This window comes from Channa argus, chromosome 8, assembly GCF_033026475.1.
Source record: "Channa argus isolate prfri chromosome 8, Channa argus male v1.0, whole genome shotgun sequence".
NCBI classification, from domain to species: Eukaryota; Metazoa; Chordata; class Actinopteri; order Anabantiformes; family Channidae; genus Channa; species Channa argus.
Window position 1 is genome coordinate 22,581,827 of NC_090204.1, and position 24,555 is coordinate 22,606,381.

At 42.1% G+C, this 24,555-nt stretch overlaps 1 protein-coding gene across 4 annotated transcripts; it reads left to right on the forward strand.

Moving 5' to 3' along the window:
* Positions 1–1,075: 1,075 nt before the first annotated feature.
* Positions 1,076–19,521, forward strand: LOC137132184 (regulator of G-protein signaling 8-like). 4 transcript variants are annotated; one of them, XM_067514400.1, is made up of 6 exons: positions 1,076–1,274; positions 11,046–11,096; positions 13,732–13,842; positions 14,048–14,109; positions 16,731–16,897; positions 17,729–19,505. In XM_067514400.1, the coding sequence occupies exons 3-6, from the start codon at positions 13,742–13,744 to the stop codon at positions 17,921–17,923; spliced, it is 525 nt and encodes a 174-aa protein (XP_067370501.1). In that variant the 5' UTR covers positions 1,076–1,274; positions 11,046–11,096; positions 13,732–13,741; the 3' UTR covers positions 17,924–19,505. The 4 variants fall into 4 exon arrangements, with proteins under 4 accessions (XP_067370501.1, XP_067370500.1, XP_067370502.1 ...); XM_067514399.1 differs by lacking the exon at positions 11,046–11,096 and having other exon boundaries at positions 1,080–1,274; positions 17,729–19,504; XM_067514401.1 differs by lacking the exons at positions 1,076–1,274; positions 11,046–11,096 and adding an exon at positions 10,399–10,423.
* Positions 19,522–24,555: the final 5,034 nt, after the last annotated feature.

The following is a 24,555-nucleotide window of genomic DNA, read 5'->3' on the forward strand; positions in this document are numbered from 1 at the left end:
TATGTAACACTTGGTTGTCTATTCAGTGGCAAGAATTATCTGTCCTCTGCCAGGCTGCCTCCTCCACAATCCCGGCTCTTTGCAGATCATATCTTCAGATTTCAAGAAGATAATCTCCCACTTCTCCTTTTGCTATATGCTCTAATATCATATCGTGTGCCAACTTGCATATGCCTTCGAACGCAAAACACATAAGGTCCTACAGTATAAAGGTGCAATCGCAGTTTGTGCATCCTCTGCCTTTGAGCATTTGCAAAATTAACATTTAATACAAGAGACACTGGGATCTATTTGCTTGCTGTGTGTTTTGTTCACGTGTTACCTTGTGTGTCAGTTAACATGTGCACATTGTGGCCGCTGTTACGTAACCTGTTTCCGTTCGCAGATGACCCAGAGGATACTTAAAGGGAAAAGTCTTTCATTTGACATTATTCTTTACCGTGAATGAATTGTGTGCTAGACAACAAAAATGTTGTTTCCATTTGCATTTTTCTGCACAGCTCGCCGCTGATGCTAGATACCTGCTGCAGCGGGTGATTATATCGAAGCGTGGAGCAACGTCTGCAGTGTGAATGCACTGAGCTGCAATCTTTTGAACACCTCGGCCTCATTTTACTGTCCCATTGTAACAATCAATGGCAGGAACATCGGAAAAGAACCTGTCAATCAGCTTAGCAAGCGAATAGTTTAGCTTCTAAAACATCAGATAATCTGTGTTCTTATAAAAATGTTAACATTCTGCAGATTTTCCCATTTGTCACCGGATGATCCATCTATTAAGGTCAATTTGGCAGGAAATCACTTTTGTGTTGATGGTTTGAGACAGAATTTCTCTGCCCTCCACTTTCCGCAACTTTATCCCAGCCCTCCGCCTCCATCCCCAGACCCCCTCTTTGCTCCGCACGTTTACTGTACGTATCTTCTTTGTCTCTTCAACCGCGACATGATTGAACAGCTCCTCGCAGATGTGCTCGGGTTGTCCTTGGAGATTTTCCTCTGTGTCGCTCGGATTCCACCCCCCTCTCTGCCTCTCCCTCCATCCATCTCGGCTGCTCTCTCTCCCCACAATTTCACACCAATGAGCATGCTGTGTGTAGCACCCACTCGCTGGCATCAGATACATTAGATATCGTCAGCCCTGTACAGATTCATACATATACACAACAGCGTTAGCTAGACGGAGGCTGCGTCTGCCAAACGCACAGTGGGGATAGGCAGTGATAGAAAAGAAGGGAAGAAAGGGTCGAGCAGCTCTCGCACACACCAGACTCAAGGTAAAAGATTGACATTTATTTATTGGATGAGTGTTGCTCAGGCTACTTTGTCTTTGGGTCTTTGGGGTCTTTGAGGTGTGCAGCTTTGAATTTGGGCATTCTGTTGATTTGATGTCAGTAATGAAACTACATGAGTGCCGGAGCTCTTATTCTGCGTGTTTGTATCCTGCCTGTCCACATTCCGAGCCATGTGTTTACTTTTTCACACATGCCGTCAGTACCATTTCCTGTGAACACTACTGAAAATAAATTCACACCCTCCCACCTTGCCTCCCTTGGTGCTGAGAGCTCTGAGGGCTTTCAGTTGAGTAAATGCGACTCATCAGACGTATCAAAGGCAGAGAAGGGCTTTGAAGTGCCACTAGAAAGTAGCCAGACCCTCGTGTGTTTCAGTTGTGACCCCTCTTCTACTCCTACGTTTCCCTCTCTTGTCTGTCATTAAACATCAAATTTAAAGGGTCAGTTCACCCAGCGCTTTTTTTTTTTTTCCCCTCATTTACGACGTGTTGTACAGACACGATACCACCAGCTCACCACATCTTGGCTAAAACGTTTGAATGAGGCGCGTCCTGTAGCAGCAGATATTCTAAACTAAATTAATAAGTAATATTACATTGAACTTTCAATGTGAACACTTTGCACTGGTAACGATGTGTTCGCAGACACATAAACATGCAAATCATCATTTGTCATATTCAAGTGAACCATGTCTATAAATCCTGTTAAGCCTCAGTGAACAGTATTTCAAAAACAAGGATTTCTGGCAGGATTAAAATTCCCAATGCCTAATGATTGCACATGGGTTTTATTCCTAAAGCAGCATATGAGATTTTAATCCAGGGAATGTTTTCCAATATATGTTCTGTGTGGGGGGGCTTAATGTGGTCGTCTATGGTTGTTAAGAGTTGTTGTATATCATTTTTGATGGAGCAGCCCTGGGATGCAAAATTTCAGTGAGAACTGACAAAGGTTTTATCATATCACATCCTAACAGAATTTAACCTGAGCCAACGATTCCAGGTTGGCTCAAGTTCTAAAATATAGGTCGAAATAAACTCAGATACAATTAATACAATTTGTTATTAATCACATTATGTTTTAATTGGGATTTAAATGGGATTGGGATCCGGGCAAGACGACAAGCTACTGTTGACTTTTGTTCAATCTAAACTCTCCAAGATCTTGTTAAACAAACTAGTCAGAAACTCTACTGCCACCTCTCCTAGACACTTCCATACCTCCACAGGTATGTCATCAACTGCCTTTCCACTCTTCATCCTCTTCAATGTCCTCCTCACTTCACTCTTACTAATCTTTGCTACTTCCTGCTTTACACCAGTCACCTCTTCTACTCTTCGTTCCCTTTCATTTTCCTCATTCATCAACTCTTCAAAGTTCTCCTTCCATATTCCCATCACACTCCTGACACCTGTATGTGATAAAATCTGGTATCATCCTTAATAAAAATGCCATAATACAGGAGCATTAAAAAAAACTGCTGCTACTGTCATGATGTGCAGCGGTATTGTCACCACATCGGTCAAGAAAGTGTGCTAGTGACGACTGCAAGTCAACGGGATGAGTCCTTGCTACAAGCGTATGACAACACACTTCACAAATCAAACACGAGAGAAATGCTGCAGGCCTAAGAGAGTAGCTGCTTGCTGCAATGCAAAATAAATCCCCTGAACAGACTGATTACATAAATGGCTAAAGGCTGGAGGAGCGATAAGGGACATTCGCTCAGTCGGTGGCACTGAGCAGTTAAGCTGAAAAGACCAAAGCGCTTGGCATCCTCGGCAACAGGCCTAGATTATGAAAAAACCACTACAGTACACCTGCATCACAGGGTTTGTTATCCAGGTGCTGAGGGTTACTGCTTAGATGTGCTAATCCGCTGCAAATACCCACAACTATTCTTCTGTGGCATATTGTTTTCGCTCTTGATTTATGGCTGAAAGTGTCTTGGGAACTTTGTCTGTAACCCAACTCAATTCCATAATCATAAATAATTGATCAGGAATGGATTAATGAGAGCCTGACACTCTCTTAAAGTAGAAATTGTGCAGAGCTGAAACAAGCTCATTCAGTCCGGTCACATCTCACTAGGTCTGGATACAATGTGCCTAATTCTATCACCATGCACAATGTTCTCTAGGAGCTAATGCAAGTCAGTGGTGTGTCCTTATCATCCTGAGCACCTCCGGCACATATGTGCTTTTAATAGTCCAGTCCTGCTGTATCTTACAGGCAGATTATCTTCAGCTCAACCGGACATAGCCGTGAAGTAAATACTTGGCCAAAGACTGGGAGACCTACTTGTTTTGCAAGCACTTTTTGCCCATAGTGAGTCAGTTTTGAGTTTAGTCCGAGTTAAAGATAGAGATACATAACCACATGTAAACCAGGATCTCTTCCTGACCTCAACCAAAGAGCGCTTCTCTTGCCTAAACCTAACCAACCCTCTTCATTAATAAAACCTGGTGGCCCATGTCCCATTAGAACACAAATCGGTCTGCAATTTCCTACAAGGAGGATGTTCATGATGTATCATCTGATAATGTGCTCATCAGGAGTTGGCAGTACATTGCAGAAGCATCAGGCTCTGGCCAACAATGTTGCAAAACTATCTATTTAGTACCATGTTTCTTTCCCATTTTATTTATACTAAGACATTTTTTTTTAAGTTTGGGTATAAAATGTGATTCTTATAATTATAATATCCCAACTTGTAGCAAAACCATTTTCTCTACCATATCGGTCTGTGAGAACGAAGCATTATTCACTTTTCTTTCTGTAAATAGTAACAAGACTTTTTTTTTTTTTTTTTGCTGTGTCAACCCATGAAGAGCTGCATTTTAATAATATATCCAGTGCAGTAATGGAAGCCTACTGTCATTTTGTAATTTCAGATATTGCACTAGTTCCATTTTTCCAGTATTTATAATTCTATTTATATATTAACGTTTTAAGCTATAGTTTGAATTTTACATTTGCAAAAAACAAAACTCCCATAGCTAAAAAAAGAAAACTATCCAATAGGTGGGTGGATATCAGAAAGCTGAGTGTGAATGTCCTGTGTTTTTATGCCAAAGTTACCATGTCAATTTGTCAAACTGACTTCTCACTGCAAGTCTGCAGGCAGTGAATTTAGATTAATCCCAATGAACAATGTGCATCTGGGCGGGAAGGAAAGAGAAGAAGTTATAAACTCTGTAAGAACCTATAGAGCAGATGGGATTTAATTTTTTTTTTTCAGGTTACCAAACAAAGTGCACCAACAGATAATGTATCATGTCCCTGAAAGGCCGGCACAGTGCACGCCTCTCTTTCAGAGATTAAATTATAAGCTGCTGGGGCTTGTGACCCGCACACTGGATTAAGTTGATACCAAACAGAGAGTGTGTGTGACGAGGGGTGACATTATTGTTACTGTACATCAGGGTGTTATGTGCCGAATAGCCCCTGGGCAGCTTTATCCCACGTTGAACCCGTCTGACCAGCTGATCCGTGAGCTCACGTGTTGTCACAGTCCCCGGAGGGTCTGCAGAGGTGCTGTATGGAACATGATTCACTACGTTTAATCAGAAGACTCAACCGTCTTTCAGGACAGTGTACCTATTATAGACATTACTTAGAGGTGGACATAATGTTAAAACCAGTATCCACGACCTATTTATAACAAGAGCTTATTATTGGATTTGATAATAGTTTCAAAGTAGCTAGAAACTGTCTATTGATGAGTAAATGGACAAATGCACAAGACAGAAATACAATAAGCATTTGTGGTATTTTCATCGATACTATGTCATTGTTTTTAAGTTTTAATCATCCTAGAATTATGTATATGTGCATGAGCAACTCTGTATTCCCATAAGTTACGGTTTCATTTTTAAATAACAACTAGCTATCGGCCGAGATGATGTCACTGTTTTTCAGTAAATACGAGCGAAAACAACCGTCAATTCTAAGGACATAGTTTCCTGTTTCCAGCCACCAGTCAGTGTAGTTTCTATTAAATCATGACCACATCGTTCCATTATCTCAACTGTTTGTTTGTTATTACAACAACAGTGGTGAGGGTCTCGGAACTTATATTAACCGTTACATTTACTTGTTTTGTGCTTAAACCCAATCAAAAGTTTACCGAAGCATTGTCACATAAATCAGATATGTACAGTAAGTAAGAAATCAACTTGGGTTTAGAGATGTGTTGTAATGTTTAACAGGTCCTTTCCTCCCTCCAGTAGTGTGCGGGGGGGATTCTGGAAACTGTTGGGACAAACAAATGTTTTGTTGTTGTTAGGGTTGAATGACTTCTTTCCATGTTCGTAGGTGGGATTAATCGTCTGTGGCTTCGGTCAGGAACGTCTCTGGACGTTTTGGATGAAATGCACGCAGACACCCTTAAGGTGGTATTTATGAGAAGATTTTGTGACAGGTGATATTATGGGATTTTAAAAACAATGTATATGTTGGTGATTTACACAAGAGTGGAGCTTTGCATTAAAAGAACATCCTGCACTTGTTTTCTATGTCTCCATTTTTTTTTTTTTTTTAGAAAAGTTCACGTCCAGTGTAGAACAGGTTGTTGCTGTTCGGTTGTTGTAGCAGAAGAGCGCAGCAGAGCGTGAAGAGGTCGGGGTGGAGCAGAGTGGATTGTTGTTCAGTTTTATGCTCAGTGCAAGCTGACGGTATGTTGCACGTTGCAGCTTTAACATACAGCGATAACCACACTGTGACATCACGGATCATATTTTGATGTCCGGTTGAATCCTACGTGAACCGGTGAGGTGACAGCGACGCGAGCAAATGATGCGCAGGGTCAACGGGCGAGTGGAAACCCCCATTGGGGTCCTTCTGCAGTCTGTGTGTTCAAAGCAGTGAGCTTTTGTCCTTTTAAACAAATCGTACACGTCGATGCATTTAGTTTCCAAAGATGACTTCCTCCTCTTTGGTGCTCCTCCATCTGTTCCTGTACGACTGTTTGTCAAAAGGAGACAAACATTTCACTTTAAAAATATCTATTTGCAGTAGGAAAACAGCTTGTGCACAGGCCTAATGGACATAGACATTTGGTACAAGCTCTCCTGCGCTCATCCTTCTCTACCCTGTGTTTTGCCGGAAGCATTTTCTGAGCTGGCCTTGACAAAACACGCCTCTATTTACTGTAAGCAGCAGTAACCGGTGTCCTTCGGCATTGGGAAAGTACGCAAGGAAGATGAAAACACTTTACACTGATCTACTCTCTTCTGTTGACATGTGAAAAAGCTCTTGTTGTGGACAGTAAATTCAGCAGCGTTTGCGCCTGCGGGTGTTTCTGGAACACAGCGGCAGTAAGCAGCTCCCGGGGGGGCCCCGCGTGTCGTGGAACATCTGGTTCTGAGACTCACCTGAGCCAGTAGAACCCGAGTCTGCAGCGAGGAGAGAAATAATCTCGAAAAATCAGCCGTTAGTCCTGCTCTTCTGAGGCCGCTCGTGATGGCAACACGTCAGATGGTCTGACACATTCCTCTGTGGGCTGTCAGACTTCCGCTTCTTAGATGCACTGTGGACACAAACGCGCACACGCAAACACACAAGTGTAAGTTCACGGTTGTGCACTTGTGAGGACCCATCTCACAACTTGGCTTTAAAGAGAGGGAGGGAACAAGCTTAGATGAATTGCTGTCAGTCCGTCCCAGTGCATCCTTGGTTTCACCAACTTTCTGGATTGAAACATCCCCGTCATAACCTCAGGAATGTAGGCACAGGTCAGCCCAGTGAATTTTTGGGAAGCTCCACCCTGTCTCCTTGATGTTACGCTTACACACAGTGGAGCTAATTTGCAGTTGGAAATACATTTTCGTAATGAACCTAGATGCAACCTCTTGACATTTTCTATTCACACAATAGGAACATGTTGCTAATTGTAAATGTCAAATAAAAGGTAAATGTTAAGTTGCAAATGTTGTTACCATTTCCCCACTAAAATATCCAGTCTTGCAGTAGATCGTTGAGGTTTTTAACTTAACACCGTTGAGCAATCAAAAGCCAATAATGTCATTCTAATTGATGCAGAAGGAGTCAACCTGACATTGCATTGATAATTTTGACTGAACTGTTTGTTGAGAATCATGATAAGGTTGCAGAGCGACAGACACACAGAGCGAGCCTGTAACCATAGCAACCCAGCCTTCCTCCTGCCTGTGAACACGGCGTGCAGGAGAGGGACAGACGCTCCTTTTTCTTCTGGGACATTAGAAAATAAATGAAATATTTTTTACTGGGAAATGGACACGGTGAGAAACTGGGCAGAGTGGGAGTAGACGGGGACCAGTCAAACACACACTGACACACAGAAAACACACACTGTTGGCTCAGCTACTATCTGAATGATGAAGCAGCTTGCTGTACTCTAAATACCAGGTTTAGGTTTTGCTACTGCTGCTATTTTTTATACTGGTTGGTTTTTATTTCCCCTTTAATTTAATAGGTGGGCAGTCTGCACTGTCACGTTGTATTTAGAGCCTCGAAGGTTTGTCAGGGGCGATTGGCAGACTGACAGAAAACAGGGCTTTTCCCGTTTGAGTTCAGCAATCAGTTAGACTTTATGATGAGGAAGTGCAAAAGTAAGTTTGATTTTTTTTTTTTCTAGGGTTTTTGGTTGCAGGCCTGAAATAAAGTTATGGGTCAAGAGATTTTCACGTTTTATTCGACGACATAAAATCAGTAAATTCCCTGCTTGTGCTCTTTTAGAGCTTTTAGCTGTCTCAAAAAAAAGGGCGGTCAACCTGGGTTTCCACTGATGGTATCATTAGTGACATCACACGGCTTTGATGGTTGCCTTAATAGCCCTTTGTAGTTTAACCTTTAAGTCGGTTGTCCAGTTGTCAAGGAAACAACGCAGAGCAATGGTTTGGTTACAAGAGACTTCAGTTCAGCTCAGCTATTGAAAGGGAACGGACGTGGCCTGCAGGAGACCCGGTAACTGGAGCAAAGGAACTGACCACAAGGAAGTGGGCACCGCAACAAGGTAGACGTGAAGGGTTCACTGTGTAGCTGTGGAGGCACAGGGGCTCTCAGCGAAACTTGTTTGATGAAACGTGTTTGTGAGATTACTGTTCGTAAACGTTATACATGTACAATGAGTCCGTCACTGGCTAAGTTGAGAAACAAATACAATAAATGTTCAATGTTCTTCATACAACGATGTCCGGAGTGAAGTACTTGTTGGACCATCCGATACGAGTGAGCTCGCCTCTACAGTAGCGGTGACAATGAAGTCGTTCGCGACCTTGATGTAGTTTGTTTGTAGCCCAACAATAGCTTTGTTTGTAGGAATTTGTATGAATATATTTAAGCTTCAAAAATCATAACACTACTATTCATCTGTGAACAAAAATGAGTAAGGGCCACAAACTTGGTCGTAAAAGAGCATCGTTTTCACAATCATCCAAATGCAAATGGAAAAATCGTATCAGCTTACTGTTGAGGTCACCAGGATGATGCTGTGGTGCCCTAAAAACCAGCCGCGTCATGCGTGATGTGTGACTGCATGTGATTTTTAAAGCCCCCTTCAATAACTCTCTTTATTCGTAATCCAGCAGTTTTGAGCTGTGGGACAGAAACATACTGTAAAAGTAGCCACCATTTGTCCACGATTGTCCCACGCTGCAGCCCCCGCTCTGGTGCCTGGCACCAGCAGGCACCTACCGGCCTTCACGGTGGTGCGATTTCAACAAACCGTCCTACGGCTAGAGACCGACAGCATGTATTGCAGTAAGAGAACATGCACTGGCCCAAAAAAGCCAGATTTGTCACTAACTGCATTTTAACAAACAAAGGGTCTGGAACATTTCCAAATGTCGTCACAAAGTGGCAACACTGATCTGGAGACATTAGTGTGGTACATTAGTTTGCCCACCACAAAGACTGGAAACAGATATAAACGCTGCTTGAGCAACATATTGTGCTGATTAGTGAGATTTAGCAATACTGTGTATCTTTGTGTGTGTTTTATCTTTGGACAGAAACAATGCATTGATCTTCATTGTTGAGTAATTTTTCATGACCAGAACAAAATCACTATTGCTAGAAAGTCAGTTTTTTGGCAAATTGTCCCAAATTGTGTATATTATGTTTTACTGTGATTAAATGTACTAGTTTGTTTCTTCTTAGCTTTTTTACATATTTTATTAATGTTGGTATTTTAGTGGGAAATAAAAACAAACGACTCAACAGAACCGCCGTTCTGTGTATTTTCCTAAAAATATTAAATTCAGATGATTGTGTTTGCTTTGTAAGCTTTACATTCTGTGCAGGCTGTTAGTAATCTATAAAAAAGAAGTGGGAAACTTCCCAAATAGAGGCACCGAATGGGATCTGCTATACTTGGGCAAAACCCGAAAAGTCCAAACAGATTTGACAAGCTGCTATTTTTACTTGTACCCAGCAGGACGACAGCATCGCTGTCACCTGTTTTGAAGACGTTCGTCCTATAACTTGAGGGACGTCAACGCCAGCGTCATTGCAGATGTGCAGTCATGCATACGTGATCATTGCCTCTGCAGAATAGGGGTTGAGGGCACCAAAACAGTTCACCACAGAGGAATCTGATTTCCCCATGAGCTGCATTACTGACTGTAGGGAGAGAACGAAATCGCTAAATGGAACTATTTCCCACTTTTGCACATTCGTTTGAACTTTGGCTGTGTGCACGACTCTATTCTCTTCATTAATTACTCATGTCAGCTCTTTCGACATGCGGGCCTGCGGGGTGTCTGTCAGCAGCCAGAAATTAGGACACAGAGGCAAATCTGTAAACCTGCACTGCGCCAAGTTAGGTAACGTCAAAAGTGCTGTTCATACCTACAATCTAGATTTTCACTTCTTAACCCACCAACCCCGACCCCTCTTCAGATTCACCAGACCCATTTGTATGTATGTGAGACATCGAAAGGGCTGTTGCTGTTTTTAGCCTCTGTCCTCCAGGAGCCAGTTTTGCTGCATGGCTGAATAGAACATGCACTGCTTCCTCCTGACTACATGGATTTGTCAGAGGCTTTTTATAAATAGCTCAGCGGCAGCACGTGTCTGCATCATACTGCAGATGAAGAACGCAGCTCACAGCAGCCTTGGAGGTACAGATTCGTCAAGACAGTAAAAGGGTACGTGCTGATACATGTACAGCACAAATATGAGCAGTAGCACTGGAAACAAGATGCAGCGGCTTTATTTAAATATCAGTGTATTGAAGCTAAGAAATAACAAGACCAGATGTGCTTACATTAGGTTCAGGCCACAAATTGAAGTCTGATAGCAAATCTGCAAAAAGTAACCCCTAATTTTTACTTGGCAATCACTAATTATGCATTTCTGAGTTGAGGTGCCTGCACAGTGGCACTGAATAAAGGAAGAGTAGCTTAAACCTGTGGTGGAACGTGGCAAAGGTGTAGAAATCAGAGGCAAGATAAGATTAGTTTCTTTGTACTGTAGTACTTTTCAACACCGAGAATCTTTAAAGTGCTTTGAGACACAAGACGCTGAAAAGTATTAAGATGTTATATATAAAAGACAGCGACACAATTGCAAATAAAACACAACACAGATGATTAAATAGAAGAACAAAATCAGTTGCATGTGTTTTCTCAGTTTGCAGTGCTTTTTTTTTTAGGCAATGTTATCTGTAACTCAGACCCGTTGAGGCCACTCTGATTGTTCTTGTTCACCCGAACAGCCAACGTATGAGAGGAGAAATGATAATGTGCCAATGACATCTTCCTATTACAGTTATTCTTGATCAGAAGCACCTTTGACCTGTGTGTGCGGCGAACGAGAGAGGTGTGAAAAAACTACTGCTTGTGTATTTGCAACCCTGAATCTTGAGCTTTCCCTTCTTCTTGTGCAAGCACAGAGCTTACATGTGTGTTTGGTGGCTGGCGGCTGTATTTGCAATAGCTTTTTGTTGTTGTTGTTGTTGTTGTTGTTGTTGTTGTTGTTGTTTTCTTAGGCCCAGATTAATTTCTTGTCTCTCTTTAGCAGAGGCTCTGAAAAAGCCACCAAAGGGAAATCACTGCCCGTTTTGGCTGTTTTCTCTTATATCTGTGTACATAAGCTGACTAAAGGGCAGAATTACCTGAAATGTGGTCTTCTGGACATTTCCCATCAGCACTATAATTCTATGACCTACTGTGTGCACGTCATCCTAAACTAGGTATCTTGGCATCTTGGCTTTAAACATACCGACGAGCCTCAAATGAGTAAAAGTGCTGCTGGTGTTACTGTGTGAGGAAGTCATCCAGCTGTCACAGCACCACATGTTTATGGAAAAATCTGACGTAAAGCCTGACCCTCAGCAGTCTATACATAGAATGCCGTACTTCAAATGTCTCAGCCGATTATTTTTACAGTCCTCCGCTCATTAACAAATAAAGTGCACCTTGAAGTTATGACTCACAGGAATCACAACCACGCTGCCCTTCCAGTTCACTGTGTGTGAGCCTCCGGTGCAGACTGCATCCTACCTAACGACGGTGTTTCCTCCCTCACTTTTATCCTCCATCAGTTCTGACAGAGCCGCTCAAACCCAGACAAAGCTTTGTTACTTCTTTAAACTAATGTTCTCGTGTACAAAAACAATATTTACCTCTCGGATGCACACACATGATGCTGTGGCAGCCTGCCGGCCAATTTTGGATTGAAATGCAGGAACCTGATTGATCGAATGCACAAATGCACGGGTTCTCTTTTTCTCACACACGTGCATCTACTATAATACCTCAATCAGCAGCAGATGGAGGCAACGGAGTGAAATTTTAAAAAGCCTCAGCATTCACGTGGAGGCTGAAGGCCATTAAATCCAGCAAATGGGCTGCAGCCGGATAATGAACAGTAAATTTCTTGCAATGTTTCCAATTCAAGGTCCAAGCCTCAAAACAATCCATTCCTCCAGCTCAACTACTGCACTGATAACATCCAAGAAAACAAAACGTAGTCCAGTATTCAGAAAAACACAGAAAGGTTCCTATTAAAAGCACCTTAATGAATAAACTAACTCTGATAGGAACTGTTGGACTTTCAGGGAAATTCATTTATTCACCTGCTGGCAGATGGCTGGATGACAACATTAATACTACTTTAACATCTGGATGGTAAATATGAAGCTACATCCAGCAGCTATTTATTTTACGATGTCACAAACGCTACTATTTCCTTCTAACTGTTGGAGTAATACAATTGTTATTTCTCTTTGTTTCTAGTGCTCACTGTGCTTAATTATTCTATACAGAGTTCTGTTAGTGAAAAATAAATTGGCTAATGAGCGGAGTAAGCGTTACATCTACAGGAGGAAATGTTTTTGGATCGTCAAGAATTTAGGGCTCTGTTACAATCGTGCAACGTTTTTCAAACTTTTTTTTTTCCCCTCTCGAAATACGTTATTGAGGAGAGCTGCTTTTTTTATACCCTCCTGTGGTTTTTAGACGTCTTTGAGTGACGTTCACCTTCTAACAATGTCCAAAAATGTTAATAACTTGTGGCCGAGCTTGTTTAACGTAACTCCATAGTAAGTATTACCTGGAGGGCTGTACAGAACGTGGCTGGGCGAAGCAGACGGGTCTCCCACTACCAATAGCTTTACGTTGCATAATGTAGCTTAAAATAAAAGTAAAGAAAACCCGACATGGACACAACCACAAATTAAAACAAAATTCCCACTGCTTTACACGCTGGACTCGCGTTATATTCTCATGCAACTTTACGGGTTCTCCACGCAAAACTAGGTAAAGCTCCAGCAGACATTTGGTGGCATAATGACTAGTGTTTACAGTTCTGCTGCCTCCTGAGGAAAGTGAGACAGAAGGTGTGATTCACTCAGAATACACTACACATTATGTTAGGTAATGAACAAGATTAATGTGGGATACTAGAAATCATGCTATACATTCACGTTAACAGCTTGGAAGTCTCTTAACAGCTAAACTAATTTTCTCCCATGATTTGAAGCCAAAAACATAGAATTATCAACCACTAAAATCCATTTCTCGCCGCAGGGCTCTTGTTTCTGCCGAGATTATTATTAGGCATCAGGTGTGTCTATAAATGCAGTCACTGAGAATATCAGCTCCCGTAGTATCATTTGGCATCGTTATCATTTTTCCCCAGCTTCACACGAAGCAACTCATTATTTCAACAGTGCTAAAAGTTTAGCCTGCGATTTTGCATTTAAAACTGTTTCCTCATTTACGCCTACAATCGGAGGAGCACAACCTTTTATCTCAGCAAAATAGAAAAGGGATTTTTTTCAAATTTGTTTCTAAGTTTAAAGTGATGAACCTATACATGCACCCACACATGATTCATCATCTGCATGCGCTGCATATATTATGTCTGCTATTTGTCACAGGATGTTATAAGTACAGTCAAAGCATTGCACAGTCTAAGTACTGTTTGTCTCTTCTTCTTTTTTTTTTAACAGGATCAGCATCATGAAAACCAGACTGGGCTGCCTGTCCAACAAATCTGACTCCTACAGTGACTTCTCCGAGTTCCTTCCTCCCGCCCACGAAACCACCGCCAGGTGTCTGAAGTGAGTCTGCCCAGAGAAAAAAAGAGAAAAAAAAAACCCTTTGATCAACATTTGTGGCCCCACGGAAGCAGCAGATTCAAATGCAAATGGAACCTGATATTACAATTCCCTCAACGGAAGGACTGTGAGCAGATAAATAAATGATGGCAAATAAAGATAAACTGGGTTTTCAATAATCACTCAGTGCCATCTTTCTCTCCATCAGACTATCGACGGACGAGGTCGCCCGATGGTCGGAATCACTTGATCACCTTCTTTCCCACAAATGTAAGTTAACAATTTCCCTGCTGAACAAGCCGCTTGTTGAGGAAATTAGAGCTACAATAATGTAGCGGTTTGCTCTTTCTTGTGTCTACCAGCACAAGCAGAGTCCCAGTCTCTCACTTTAAGCCTCATCTTATGTAGGGGGGTCATTTTTGTGTTGTGAGGACTTGGTGTTGTCACCCAGGAAACATAGAGCGGACGAACAGAGCCTTTCCCCAGGTGAAGAGAGCCCGTGTTACATACATGCGCAAGGTTAAAGCACGGCACTAGATGTTCGCTCCCTTAAAAAAGCAAAAATAAAAATTCACATTAGCTTCAATTCGATTGGAGAGGACAGACGTTAGGCCGACCGTGTCTTTCAAGCCTAACGTGTATTTTAGTTATCCAGAGCAGGATGCAGACAAATCAACTCGGCACATTCATCCTTGTTTTAGGCTTAACAGCATTTTAAACTCAAACCCTGTTTGGCTCTGCTGACTCTGATTGTCTCAGCTTTGTCCTTATTACTCCCACCTGCTCCTAATTGCTCGGTTGTATTAAAGCTCAAGACTCTGGACAGTCCCCTGTCACTTTCTTAAGTTCCCTTGCTGTGCCGACTTTGAATTTATCACTTAAAGTCCCTGATGAGTTCTTCTTAACCTGCTTGTAACGCGTTGGGGATTCTTGCCGTGTAATTGCCCTCAACTCACTTCACCTTTAGGCTGCCAGCACTGGTTCAGCCCTCTTGTGTTGTCTTAGATGAACTGAAATGAACCATGTTGGTCTTTGTCACGTGTCTCGCTTTTCAGTTAACTCTGGTAAATCATGTCAAACAACTTGAAAACACCCCTGAAGTGTGTGACCAGTATCCCCGTAGAGCCCTGGCTGTCACATGACTAACTCCGTCAGTATGCCCTAGTAGGAATTTCGGGCCAGTTAATTACACACTTTGATTCCAAATACACTGAACAGCAACTTGCAAGATTCAGTAGATTAATGTACAATAGATTCAATAGATCTTTGTACAATTTGCTGTCACTTCCACTAAATGGAACAAGCTCTCGCTTTTATTATAGTGTGGACAGATTTTGTATTAGTCTGTGAGACACAGATCACCAGTTAAGAATGGCCTATTTATTTGGGGAATAAAGTCCTGCAGTGTACACTTGTTAATAATATTGAAATATAAATGATTGCCAAATTATTTTTTTTTTAATTTTTTACAAATTGTTATATTATTTGATATATTATTTAAAGGCACAGCCTCATACATGCAGGTCAGACGACAACTGATGGGAGGGAATTTTGCATAGAATCGGGGCTAAAATTTGGCCAAATTCATACAGTGTCTGCCACGATTTAGGCGAATACTGGTTTGGTTGGTTGGTTGGTTGGTTGGATGGTTTCTCCTAGATACTACATTTATGGTATTTATTACAAAAATGTAATCATCAGGTGGATTAAAATATACTGGATTAAAATACTACGACGGCCCTGAGAGCTCACAGTACTGCAAATAGAAAGAAACAGGATTATTTTAGCAGGATAATAATTAGCAAAACGCTAACACTAAGTTAACAAAGTCAGCTCCGGTAAGTTTGTGGCAGAAACTATGGCACAAAGTGTGTTGCACTTGTGTCCGTCACTTTTTAGGATCCCCCCCCCCCCCCCAGAACCGTCGTAGACAAGTGTCAAAGCGATGTCTCCAGGGGCCACGAAAAAGCGACGGACATTTAGATTAGTAGGTGTATTTTTAGTTGCTCCCACAGAGACGTGTTTTTAATGCTGCGTCTGTGTCTCAAATTTTCATTTGCATGTGTTTTCTCCATTTGCAGTGCTGTGTAATGAATATAGTAGCTGCGTGGTTTGCAAAAGACACTACAACATATTTATTTTAAGTAGAAATACAGTATATGTCCCCTAACTGGGATTGTGTCCTTTCTGAAAGCTTTCCACAAAGTGAGTCGCTGAACGGGAAAATCCTTTCTCTAAAATTAAAAAAAACATTAAGGGAACACGGTAAAAGCTTTGGATTCCCCGGTGTGTAACTTCTGCGTTCCACTCGTGTTATTTAGGGACCCTAAATGTTGGATGTGTGAATGCCCCTGTGCCCATAAGTGTGTGTGTGTGTTTCTATGTATGAGTAATGTTGTTGAATATGCACAGATGGACCATCCCCTCGCCGCTGTCCAAGCTTTATTAGGTAAACAGCAGAAATGAGAAGTGTGGAAATAACATGTCAACGTGACATGGACCCTTAAAAAAACATGGCCTTCCTCCGCGTAATCATGAATGGGGAGTCAATTTAATTTATCACTTATCTGGGCTGAAGACAGAAAAAAAAAAGATCTCTTTGTGGGAGGATTTTGTTCCGATTTGTTTGTGTTCTAATCATGAGAGCTGTTTCCCGCTTCTGGGAACAGGAGTGTGTACGTACTGGAAAAATATCAACACAGGATGAAGGGTTTAATCACATGATCGAGCTCCTCTATTATGAAGAGAAAACACACATACAAGAGGCAGATCTCAGCTGCCGTCCAGAAATGGCTGCTAGGCTGCTGCTATCAATCATGCATGTTGGAAGTGTTGTTGTTGTTCTTCGATCCTCCTTCCTTACTATCTGATTCATTGTTGGTTCTTTCCAGATGGCCTCACTGCCTTCCGGACGTTTCTCCGGTCTGAGTTCAGCGATGAGAATATCGAGTTTTGGATGGTGTGTGAGGAGTACAAAAAGATGAAGAGCTCCACCAAACTCGTGTCGACAGCAAATAAAATCTTTAAGGAGTTCATTGATGTTCAGGCACCGAGAGAGGTGTGTGTGTGTGTGTGTGTGTTGCTGTATTTAATTATGCTTTTATTAACTTAAACAATAATGTTTTAATGTGTACATTGCGAACACCCACTAGATTTCCCATCTTGACTCAACCCCCCCGGCTTGTTTGCCTGCTTCCCAAACTAAATCCCAGAATAAGGTGTCACTGCCTAAACTTAACTTGGGTTTAGGAGCCAAAACCACTTGGTTAAGGTTATGGAATAACTGTATTTATAGTCAAAATGACCGAGAACTTAAGCTTAAGCTACCGTATCCCAGCATGGTCCACTTGCAAAAACATTTCCGTATTGACCAGTGTGATCGCTTTATTCTGTGCTTGGCCTGCATGGGGGGGGGGGGGGGGGAGCTGGACTCGTGCCTGAGCATGGATCGCAACACTTTGGTCGAGTTTTCTACGAAATCCCGGTTACCGATTACATAAACTCGTCAAAGACGGCCTTCAGGAGGTGTGAGTGATACGCACTAAGCTCAGCGACGCCTGGCACCTGACAGGTGGAACATAATGCCAGGTCCAGCATGTAGAAGGGGGGAGGGTGTGCTAGGACACAGTGCAAGGCATCCATACTAGTGTGAGTACGATCTGAAGAATCGACTATAGCTACTGTATAAACTGTAGCTTTCATGAAAGACGTACTCTTGTGTTTCCGGGGGGGGGGGGGGGGGTTGTTCTTATCGGACCTGATAATTTAGCTGATGAATAATAGAAACAGAAGTTATTTACACTCGCACACACTGTTGCTATGTGTGACTATCATAATATGAATTAATGCAAATGATCCGTGTTATTTGCTCTCCTTATCCTGGTGGTAGGTAAACATTGACTACCGCACCCGGGAAAAGACCAAGCAGAGCCTGGAGGATCCGTCCCCAACCAGCCTCAATGAAGTCCAAGCCATGGTGTACAGCCTCATGGAGAAAGACTCCTACCCGCGATTCCTTAAGTCCAAGATGTACCAGGACTTAGTGAACAGGGCACATGCCCAAGGCCAGCGGAGGTCTGTTTGACCAGTACAGTGGACCAAAAACTGGACCTATGCTGTGAATAATTCATTAACCCTTTGACGTCATCTCTGAATACTGTGAATGTACAAGGATGGGGTGACATGCTTGACTGTTTCCTTTGTCTACACCAGCTCCTTGCATGCAATCCCCTATAGATAAAATGTGTCTCAGTGGACTGGGCTGTACAGAGGACATCATATGACGATGAGCTAATTGTATTTAGTGCTGGGCCATATTTCTAAATAATGAATCCCCCCCCCCAAAAAAAAGTCTGATAATTGTCACAATACATGCTTCCTTTGTTTTTATTTATTTATTTAGATTTTGTTCTCATCAGTCATATCATGTCAAGATTCATCTGATGTATATTTCCAATGTTGAAAACTGTTTTTATTTGTATTTTTTTTTTGTCCTTTTCGGTTTATCCCGTGAGTTCAGGGTCGCACGGTGGATCATGGTCCGCATGCTGATTTGGGGAGTGGGCTGTTGGGGGTTCAGTGTCTTACCCAGGGACATTTTAACATATAGCCGGCGTCGGGGGATTGAACCACTGACGCTGTGGCCCATGGACGACTACCTTACCGACTGAGCTAAAGCCGTAGCATATTTTTTTATTGGGAATTAGCGGATCGGATCGAATTGCTGGATTTACTTAACCCAAAACAGTTGGAGTATTAATTGAAACATGTTTCTTTATTGACGTACGAATAAATTGCGTTAATTGTCGTTGCTTTTCCAACCAGCACTTACCTTCAGTTGGCAGCGAAACAAAAGGAAAGTGACGTTTTGTGGTTTACAACAAAGTGAGGAAACACTGTGACAAACTGAATTGCACTTGGACAGTGAGAGAGCCACACAATTCTGTGTGTTGCGGGAATTTTGTGTGACGTGAACATAGGCAGAGCTGGATTCATTTTTAATTTCAAGTCAGTCAACTAGCTCAATATGCTGCAGACATCGTGCATCTTATTGGGCCAACATGTCTACGATTCACTGGAAGCTAAATTTTACACCTTTTTTGTTTATGTGATGAAATGGAATCAGCTTTCAAGCTGCTGATCAGCTTTAAAACATCGGACAAATTATTTGCACAAAGGTAACTGCGTTTGTATTTTTAATTAGTTGAATTGAAAGTGACAGAAACTCCTTTTGTGACATGAAAAATGTTCTGCAAGTGTTTTTTGTTTTTTTTTTCCACCATGATCCAGTAAAATAAATAAATAAATAAATTACTGGAACAAGCCATTGTTGAATATCGGATTCAAGGACACTTGGATGCTGTATGTGGTCCTGGTTCTCTGTGGCTGTGGGAATTCGTGTCTCACTTCCCTGTGTATATGGCCTGTTGCCAGGATGAGCATGTTCAGGACCTGAACAGATTTAAAAAAAAAAAAAACCTCAGAAATGAGTATTAAAGGCTGTAACATGAACGTAGCCAAATATTTTCCTTAGTGCATGTGTACTGTAAAGGTCAAACTGGCTGAACATGTAACCCTATATGGTGTGTTGCTGTGTTCCGCCACGTCCCCTTACCCTGCTATAATTGTGATTAAAAGTGAACATGCATCTATATTTTGTGCACTGACTTACTTTGTCATAATACCACGAGGGTATTAGGGCTTCAAAAATGCTGTCATCCAGCAATCAGACAGAGGGATTGACCTTGATTCGAGTGCCACTTTCAGAACGGCAACGAAACCGCGCAGGGAAACCTCTGTTAAACGAAAACCCAGTGCCCTTTGTCTATTTACCACACTTTTCAGTTTTTATTAAATTGGGCATCTGCCGGGAAACTTTGTTGAGGATCTATAACTTGCAAAGAGGCTGCGAGTTAACTCCAACAGCGATGAGTCACACGCAGCTAAGTTACAGCTTCAGCCGTGCAGAGTGGACGTCTTGGCTCATTTTTAGAACGATGAAAAAAGGGAAAAAGCGCAACAGTAATCAAACATTTATGGTGCTATTTCTACTCAGCAGCAGCACCGCGTACAAGAAAAGCTCTGTTCTTTTCCAGTATCTGGGGCAGTGGGGGGATGAAGATGCCAGACGCAGCGTTACACATCCATTAACTTTGCTGCTGTTGTCCATGTGTTAGTCACTCAGGGAGCGAAGAGCGCGAAGAATGTGGGACAGCACATCGGTTGGCAGACGCAACACAACACTATCTGGCCCAGTAAAGTCAAACACAGCTGACGCACATCTCGCTGTGAGTGATTTTGTTTTCTCGAGCCAGGCAGCGATTGGCATGTAATGATGGCACAAATTACCTGCGGCCATGACGGCGTGTATTACAGTAATGTCACTAAACAGCGGAGAGTGAGCAAACATTGTGTGGGGCTGAGGATGCTCGTGCTCTGCAAATATAAACAGTCCTGCAAATAACAGGTTAATGCATCCTGTTAAATATCATTGGCAAAGATTTACAAAATGAGAAGCAGTGCTGTTGTGCTGATCATGTCAGTCATGCTCGGCCTTTGTTTTGCTCCCTGCGCTGCTCTGTAGTATCTCTCTTCTTCCTGCAACTCCTTCTCCACTTCCCTGTATCTCTGTGATTTTTTTGGGGGGGGGTTTATAATCAATAGTAAGTACAACACCCGTGGTGCAGCACAGCCATGACTATGGATCACAGGGAGGATGAGGACAGTTGATTGCTGCTCTTGTTCGGCCCTGAGACAAACAACAGAAGCAGTGCAGGAAAAATACCTAAACAAATCAGACGCACATTTACTTTATTAAACATTAAACTGTACATTTCTGCAAATAACACGGCCGGTTTAGTCTAGTTTGGTTTAGGGTGGAGGTCTGTTGCTCATTTCTTCTTACATTTTGACCTTTTCCTTGTTTAACTTCCGTTTTGCCGATCAATTTGGGGTCTCTGTTGCCCCTCAAACACTTTGCTTTCAACCGTATTTCACCTTCCCGATCACTTTATGATTATAATAATAATTATTATTATTGTTTTCTGTATTTTTGGCTGTATTCTAGATTTATTCTGCATCGGTGTTTTTGCTCTGTTGCTGAGCCAAGTGTTAAATATCTTTTTATACATCCAAGAAAACATTTTCTCAGGTGTATTGGTTGCAGCCTGACTGTTGATGATGAGCAGTACTATGTTCATCTTAAAGAAACTTCCAGGTTTTCTGAATTACTTGATCAAATAAAAAAAAAGATCAAGTTATGTAGACCAACAATGATATAAAGAATTAATATGTATTTGTCTTTCCTAACATCTTCTGTAGTGGATTGAACTAAACTCTGTTTAATCAAGTCGTGCTGTATCCTGAAATACTTGTGCAAAGATGCCAAATGCTTTGTCTTACGATGAGCATTTTGCAGCTTGTAATATATAAAAACTAGTTCATCCTAAATTTATAATAATCTCCTTAATCTTAATCTCCTTAAACTAAATTTCCTTTTAGACTCAATTCTGTTCCCCCTTTTGTGTCAAAAACATCTCTGACAATCATAGTACCTGCCGATCCCTGCTATTGACATTAGTGGTTGTTTTGTTATGATCTCCATGGAAGCAGGTACATTCATAGTGTGTGTGTGTGTGTGTGTGTGTGTGTGTGTGTGGTGTGTGTGTGTTGTTGAGAGTAAAATGTCAGTCCTGTTGTTGTCCAGCCCTGATGTTTCGCAAGCCCACCACAGAGCCATTCAACCTGCAGTTAATTATCAGTAATTTATCCGGGACATACTGGTAATGGACCACCCACAAGTCAAAGTCATTTAACTGTTCAAGGTGCTTTTTTTTGGGGGGGGGGGGGGGGAGAGCGTCCACTTATATTTTATTCATGACAGTGAAATCTGTTTTAGTTCAGCCAGCTAACTCTGCTCCGCTCTCATTCACACCTCAAGCCTTTAGGGGTTTATTACTGACTGATGTACATCTTAAGAGGGACAATATTATTTGGTCCTGAAAATGCTTTTTTTTTTTTTTCAACTTTCCCAAACAGGGCAGAAGCTGTGAAAACCACACTCATTAATCCTTAAGATCATAGTGTCCAAAGTGCCATGTTACCCACCGGCACTTAAAAAAAATAAAAATAAAACCCTCCTAGTTGCTATTGGTGGCAGGCTCCACCAAACATTGTCTGTACATACATGCATGAATAGACACACGTCACACTGTTGAAAACAAAAGGCCGTGAAAGCCAAGAAGTGGCTTCATAGACAGTCGGCGGACGAGATAGTAGCATGTTGCTGACTGGTTTTCTATTGCTTGGTTACCTGTGATAAGACTTATTGTGCATCCAAAGCATTTGTTTGATTGGCCGGGGAGCGTGTGGCCGCAGCTCAAGTATTTATTACATTTCAGTTTTTTGAAGAACAAAAACAATCATTCCCAGCCATGTTGTGTGCAGCAGTTATCCCCGTTTGTCAGCTGGTGGGCCGGCCACTGTGGGCCAGACCTAAACTCTCTCAGTGACCAGTGTCCTGCCACGTTTTGTAAAGTCGAGTGTTGAGCTCCATGTCCATCCAATTGAAGAAAAATGTTTAATCAAACGCTTTTTGCAGCTGTAAGAAAGGTCTCCATCTCCTCTGTGAATTTAATGTGGGCAGTATACAATAGGATGGGGGCCTGGTAGATCAGTGGTAGAGGATGCATTGGATTCCCCCCCTCCCCCACCCAGGTGTGGTCCAGAGCCCGGATACAAATAGAAGGGTTGCGACAGGAAGAAAAACTCATGCCAAATCAACGCGGTGACCCCCTGAAGGGACAAAACAAAAGCCGTGGATCTGGTATATAACAGTATACAACAAAGATAAATATCACAGCCCAAAACATATATTAAAATATTTTCAAGCCAAAACTCCAAATAGTACTAACTGTTAAAGTAAACATAAATAAATATATGAAAGCAATTTCCAAAGATGGTGAAACAAAAAAGGACCAAGAGATACGAATTACTGCTTGGCAGCTCTAGTGAGTCTCAGACCTCCACTTAGTGTTTGGATACTTCAACATTTCTAAGGAGGCAGGTGTCTGCAGTGCGAAACAAACGTTTTTGTTGCAGCCCCTCACATGACGCACATCATGTGACAATAAGGAAGCAACCCTAACCCCCAACTCTTAACGTTTTTATGTGCTGCCACACTTTTAGTGCTCAGATCAAATGGCAATATTTGGAACTGGGCCCCATTTTGGCTCCATTGTAAGCTACACTACCTGCAATTTTGCTGCATGACGCTAAAAGATGTGAAGTTTCAACAGACGCTTGCTTCGCTACATGGCGCCGACATTTCAACAAATGGTTCATTGGGTTTCATGAGCGAGTAGGTGCAAATAAGTCTTAATCCATAGTCTTAGTCATTTTTAATCATGGATGTCCCAAACTACTTACGTTTTAGTACTCACAAATACCTAGTACTTTTACAAGTGCTAAACTGTAGTATTATCGGACGTATGCGTTGTTCATCCCTAGTTTTAACAACTCCGGTGATCCTCTGTACAGCACCAACAGGAGATTCTTTTTTTCCAGGTGGATATAATATCTTAGTGGTTTTGCAGGCACCATTATGTAAGGACCATCTCTAAAGACATTCATATCATTTTGAACTGGACTTATAAGTGTTAACTGGCAAACATTTGCGTGCTAACACCTGAAGCCGAGCTGGTGACCAACATAGACGTCGCTTGCTATTGGGAGAAAATGGCTCATAGTGCAGTTCCAGTATGTCAAACAGAACCAGGAGCTGGAGACTCCCCTGTTACAGAGTTGCCACATGGTACTGCATGTGCCAGCTTAGTAACGCTTGACTTCTGCTATGGTGCCTGGAGTAGAAGTGACAGTGGACACGCGTGCACACACACACGCACACACACACACACACACACACACACACACACTCTCGGTCACAGTTTCTATTCCTGACACAGGACAATTGAAAAGCTTTGAAGTAGCATAAGGGAAAGAAATAGTGATTAAACAGAATTTAAAAAAAAAAAAAAAACAGAAATGATTTCCTCGATTATCACTTTGAATCTCTGGGCAGTTTGCACGTTGTGGGCCCGTCTGACCTCTGTCTAAACAGCCCCCCCTGGGAGTGGTTCCAGATCCCACTGTTGCTGAAGGGGAAGCATACTCCAGTGGTCACTGTTTAACGGCACAGTGAGCATCTGCCTGGGCCTGTGGCAGACGGCTTCTCGCCTCCCCGGAGGATGATCAGACAGATGGGGAACCTGAGGGCTCCTACATGCACAAGTTAAAATGGACTTCTTTAGGTTCTGAGTGAGAGATTACAATATTTGACGTCCTAGCTCACTCACGTTTTATTTACTCATTTTGGCTTTAGGCTTAAGTTCTGTGAACAGTGGTCAATATTTAGGAACTAAGAGGACAGAGCCTCGCATCAGTTTACTGCCATAAATACACCGAAAACACACACACACAATCTGTTTTCAGGAAAACAACATGCATATAGACAATTGTTGCCACTCAATGTATAGAGCTGCTGTACCTGTATGGAACATGTGAAGCAACCATCATGAGCCAGTGAGCGTAAAGACTGAAACCAGCTAGTCTGGTTCGGTCAAAAGATGATCAGGTCCCTCTTCCATCACCTCTCAAGTTACTAGTTTATATTTGTTTAATCCCCAGAAAAAAGGTCCACTGTCTTTTTTCTCTTTCTGT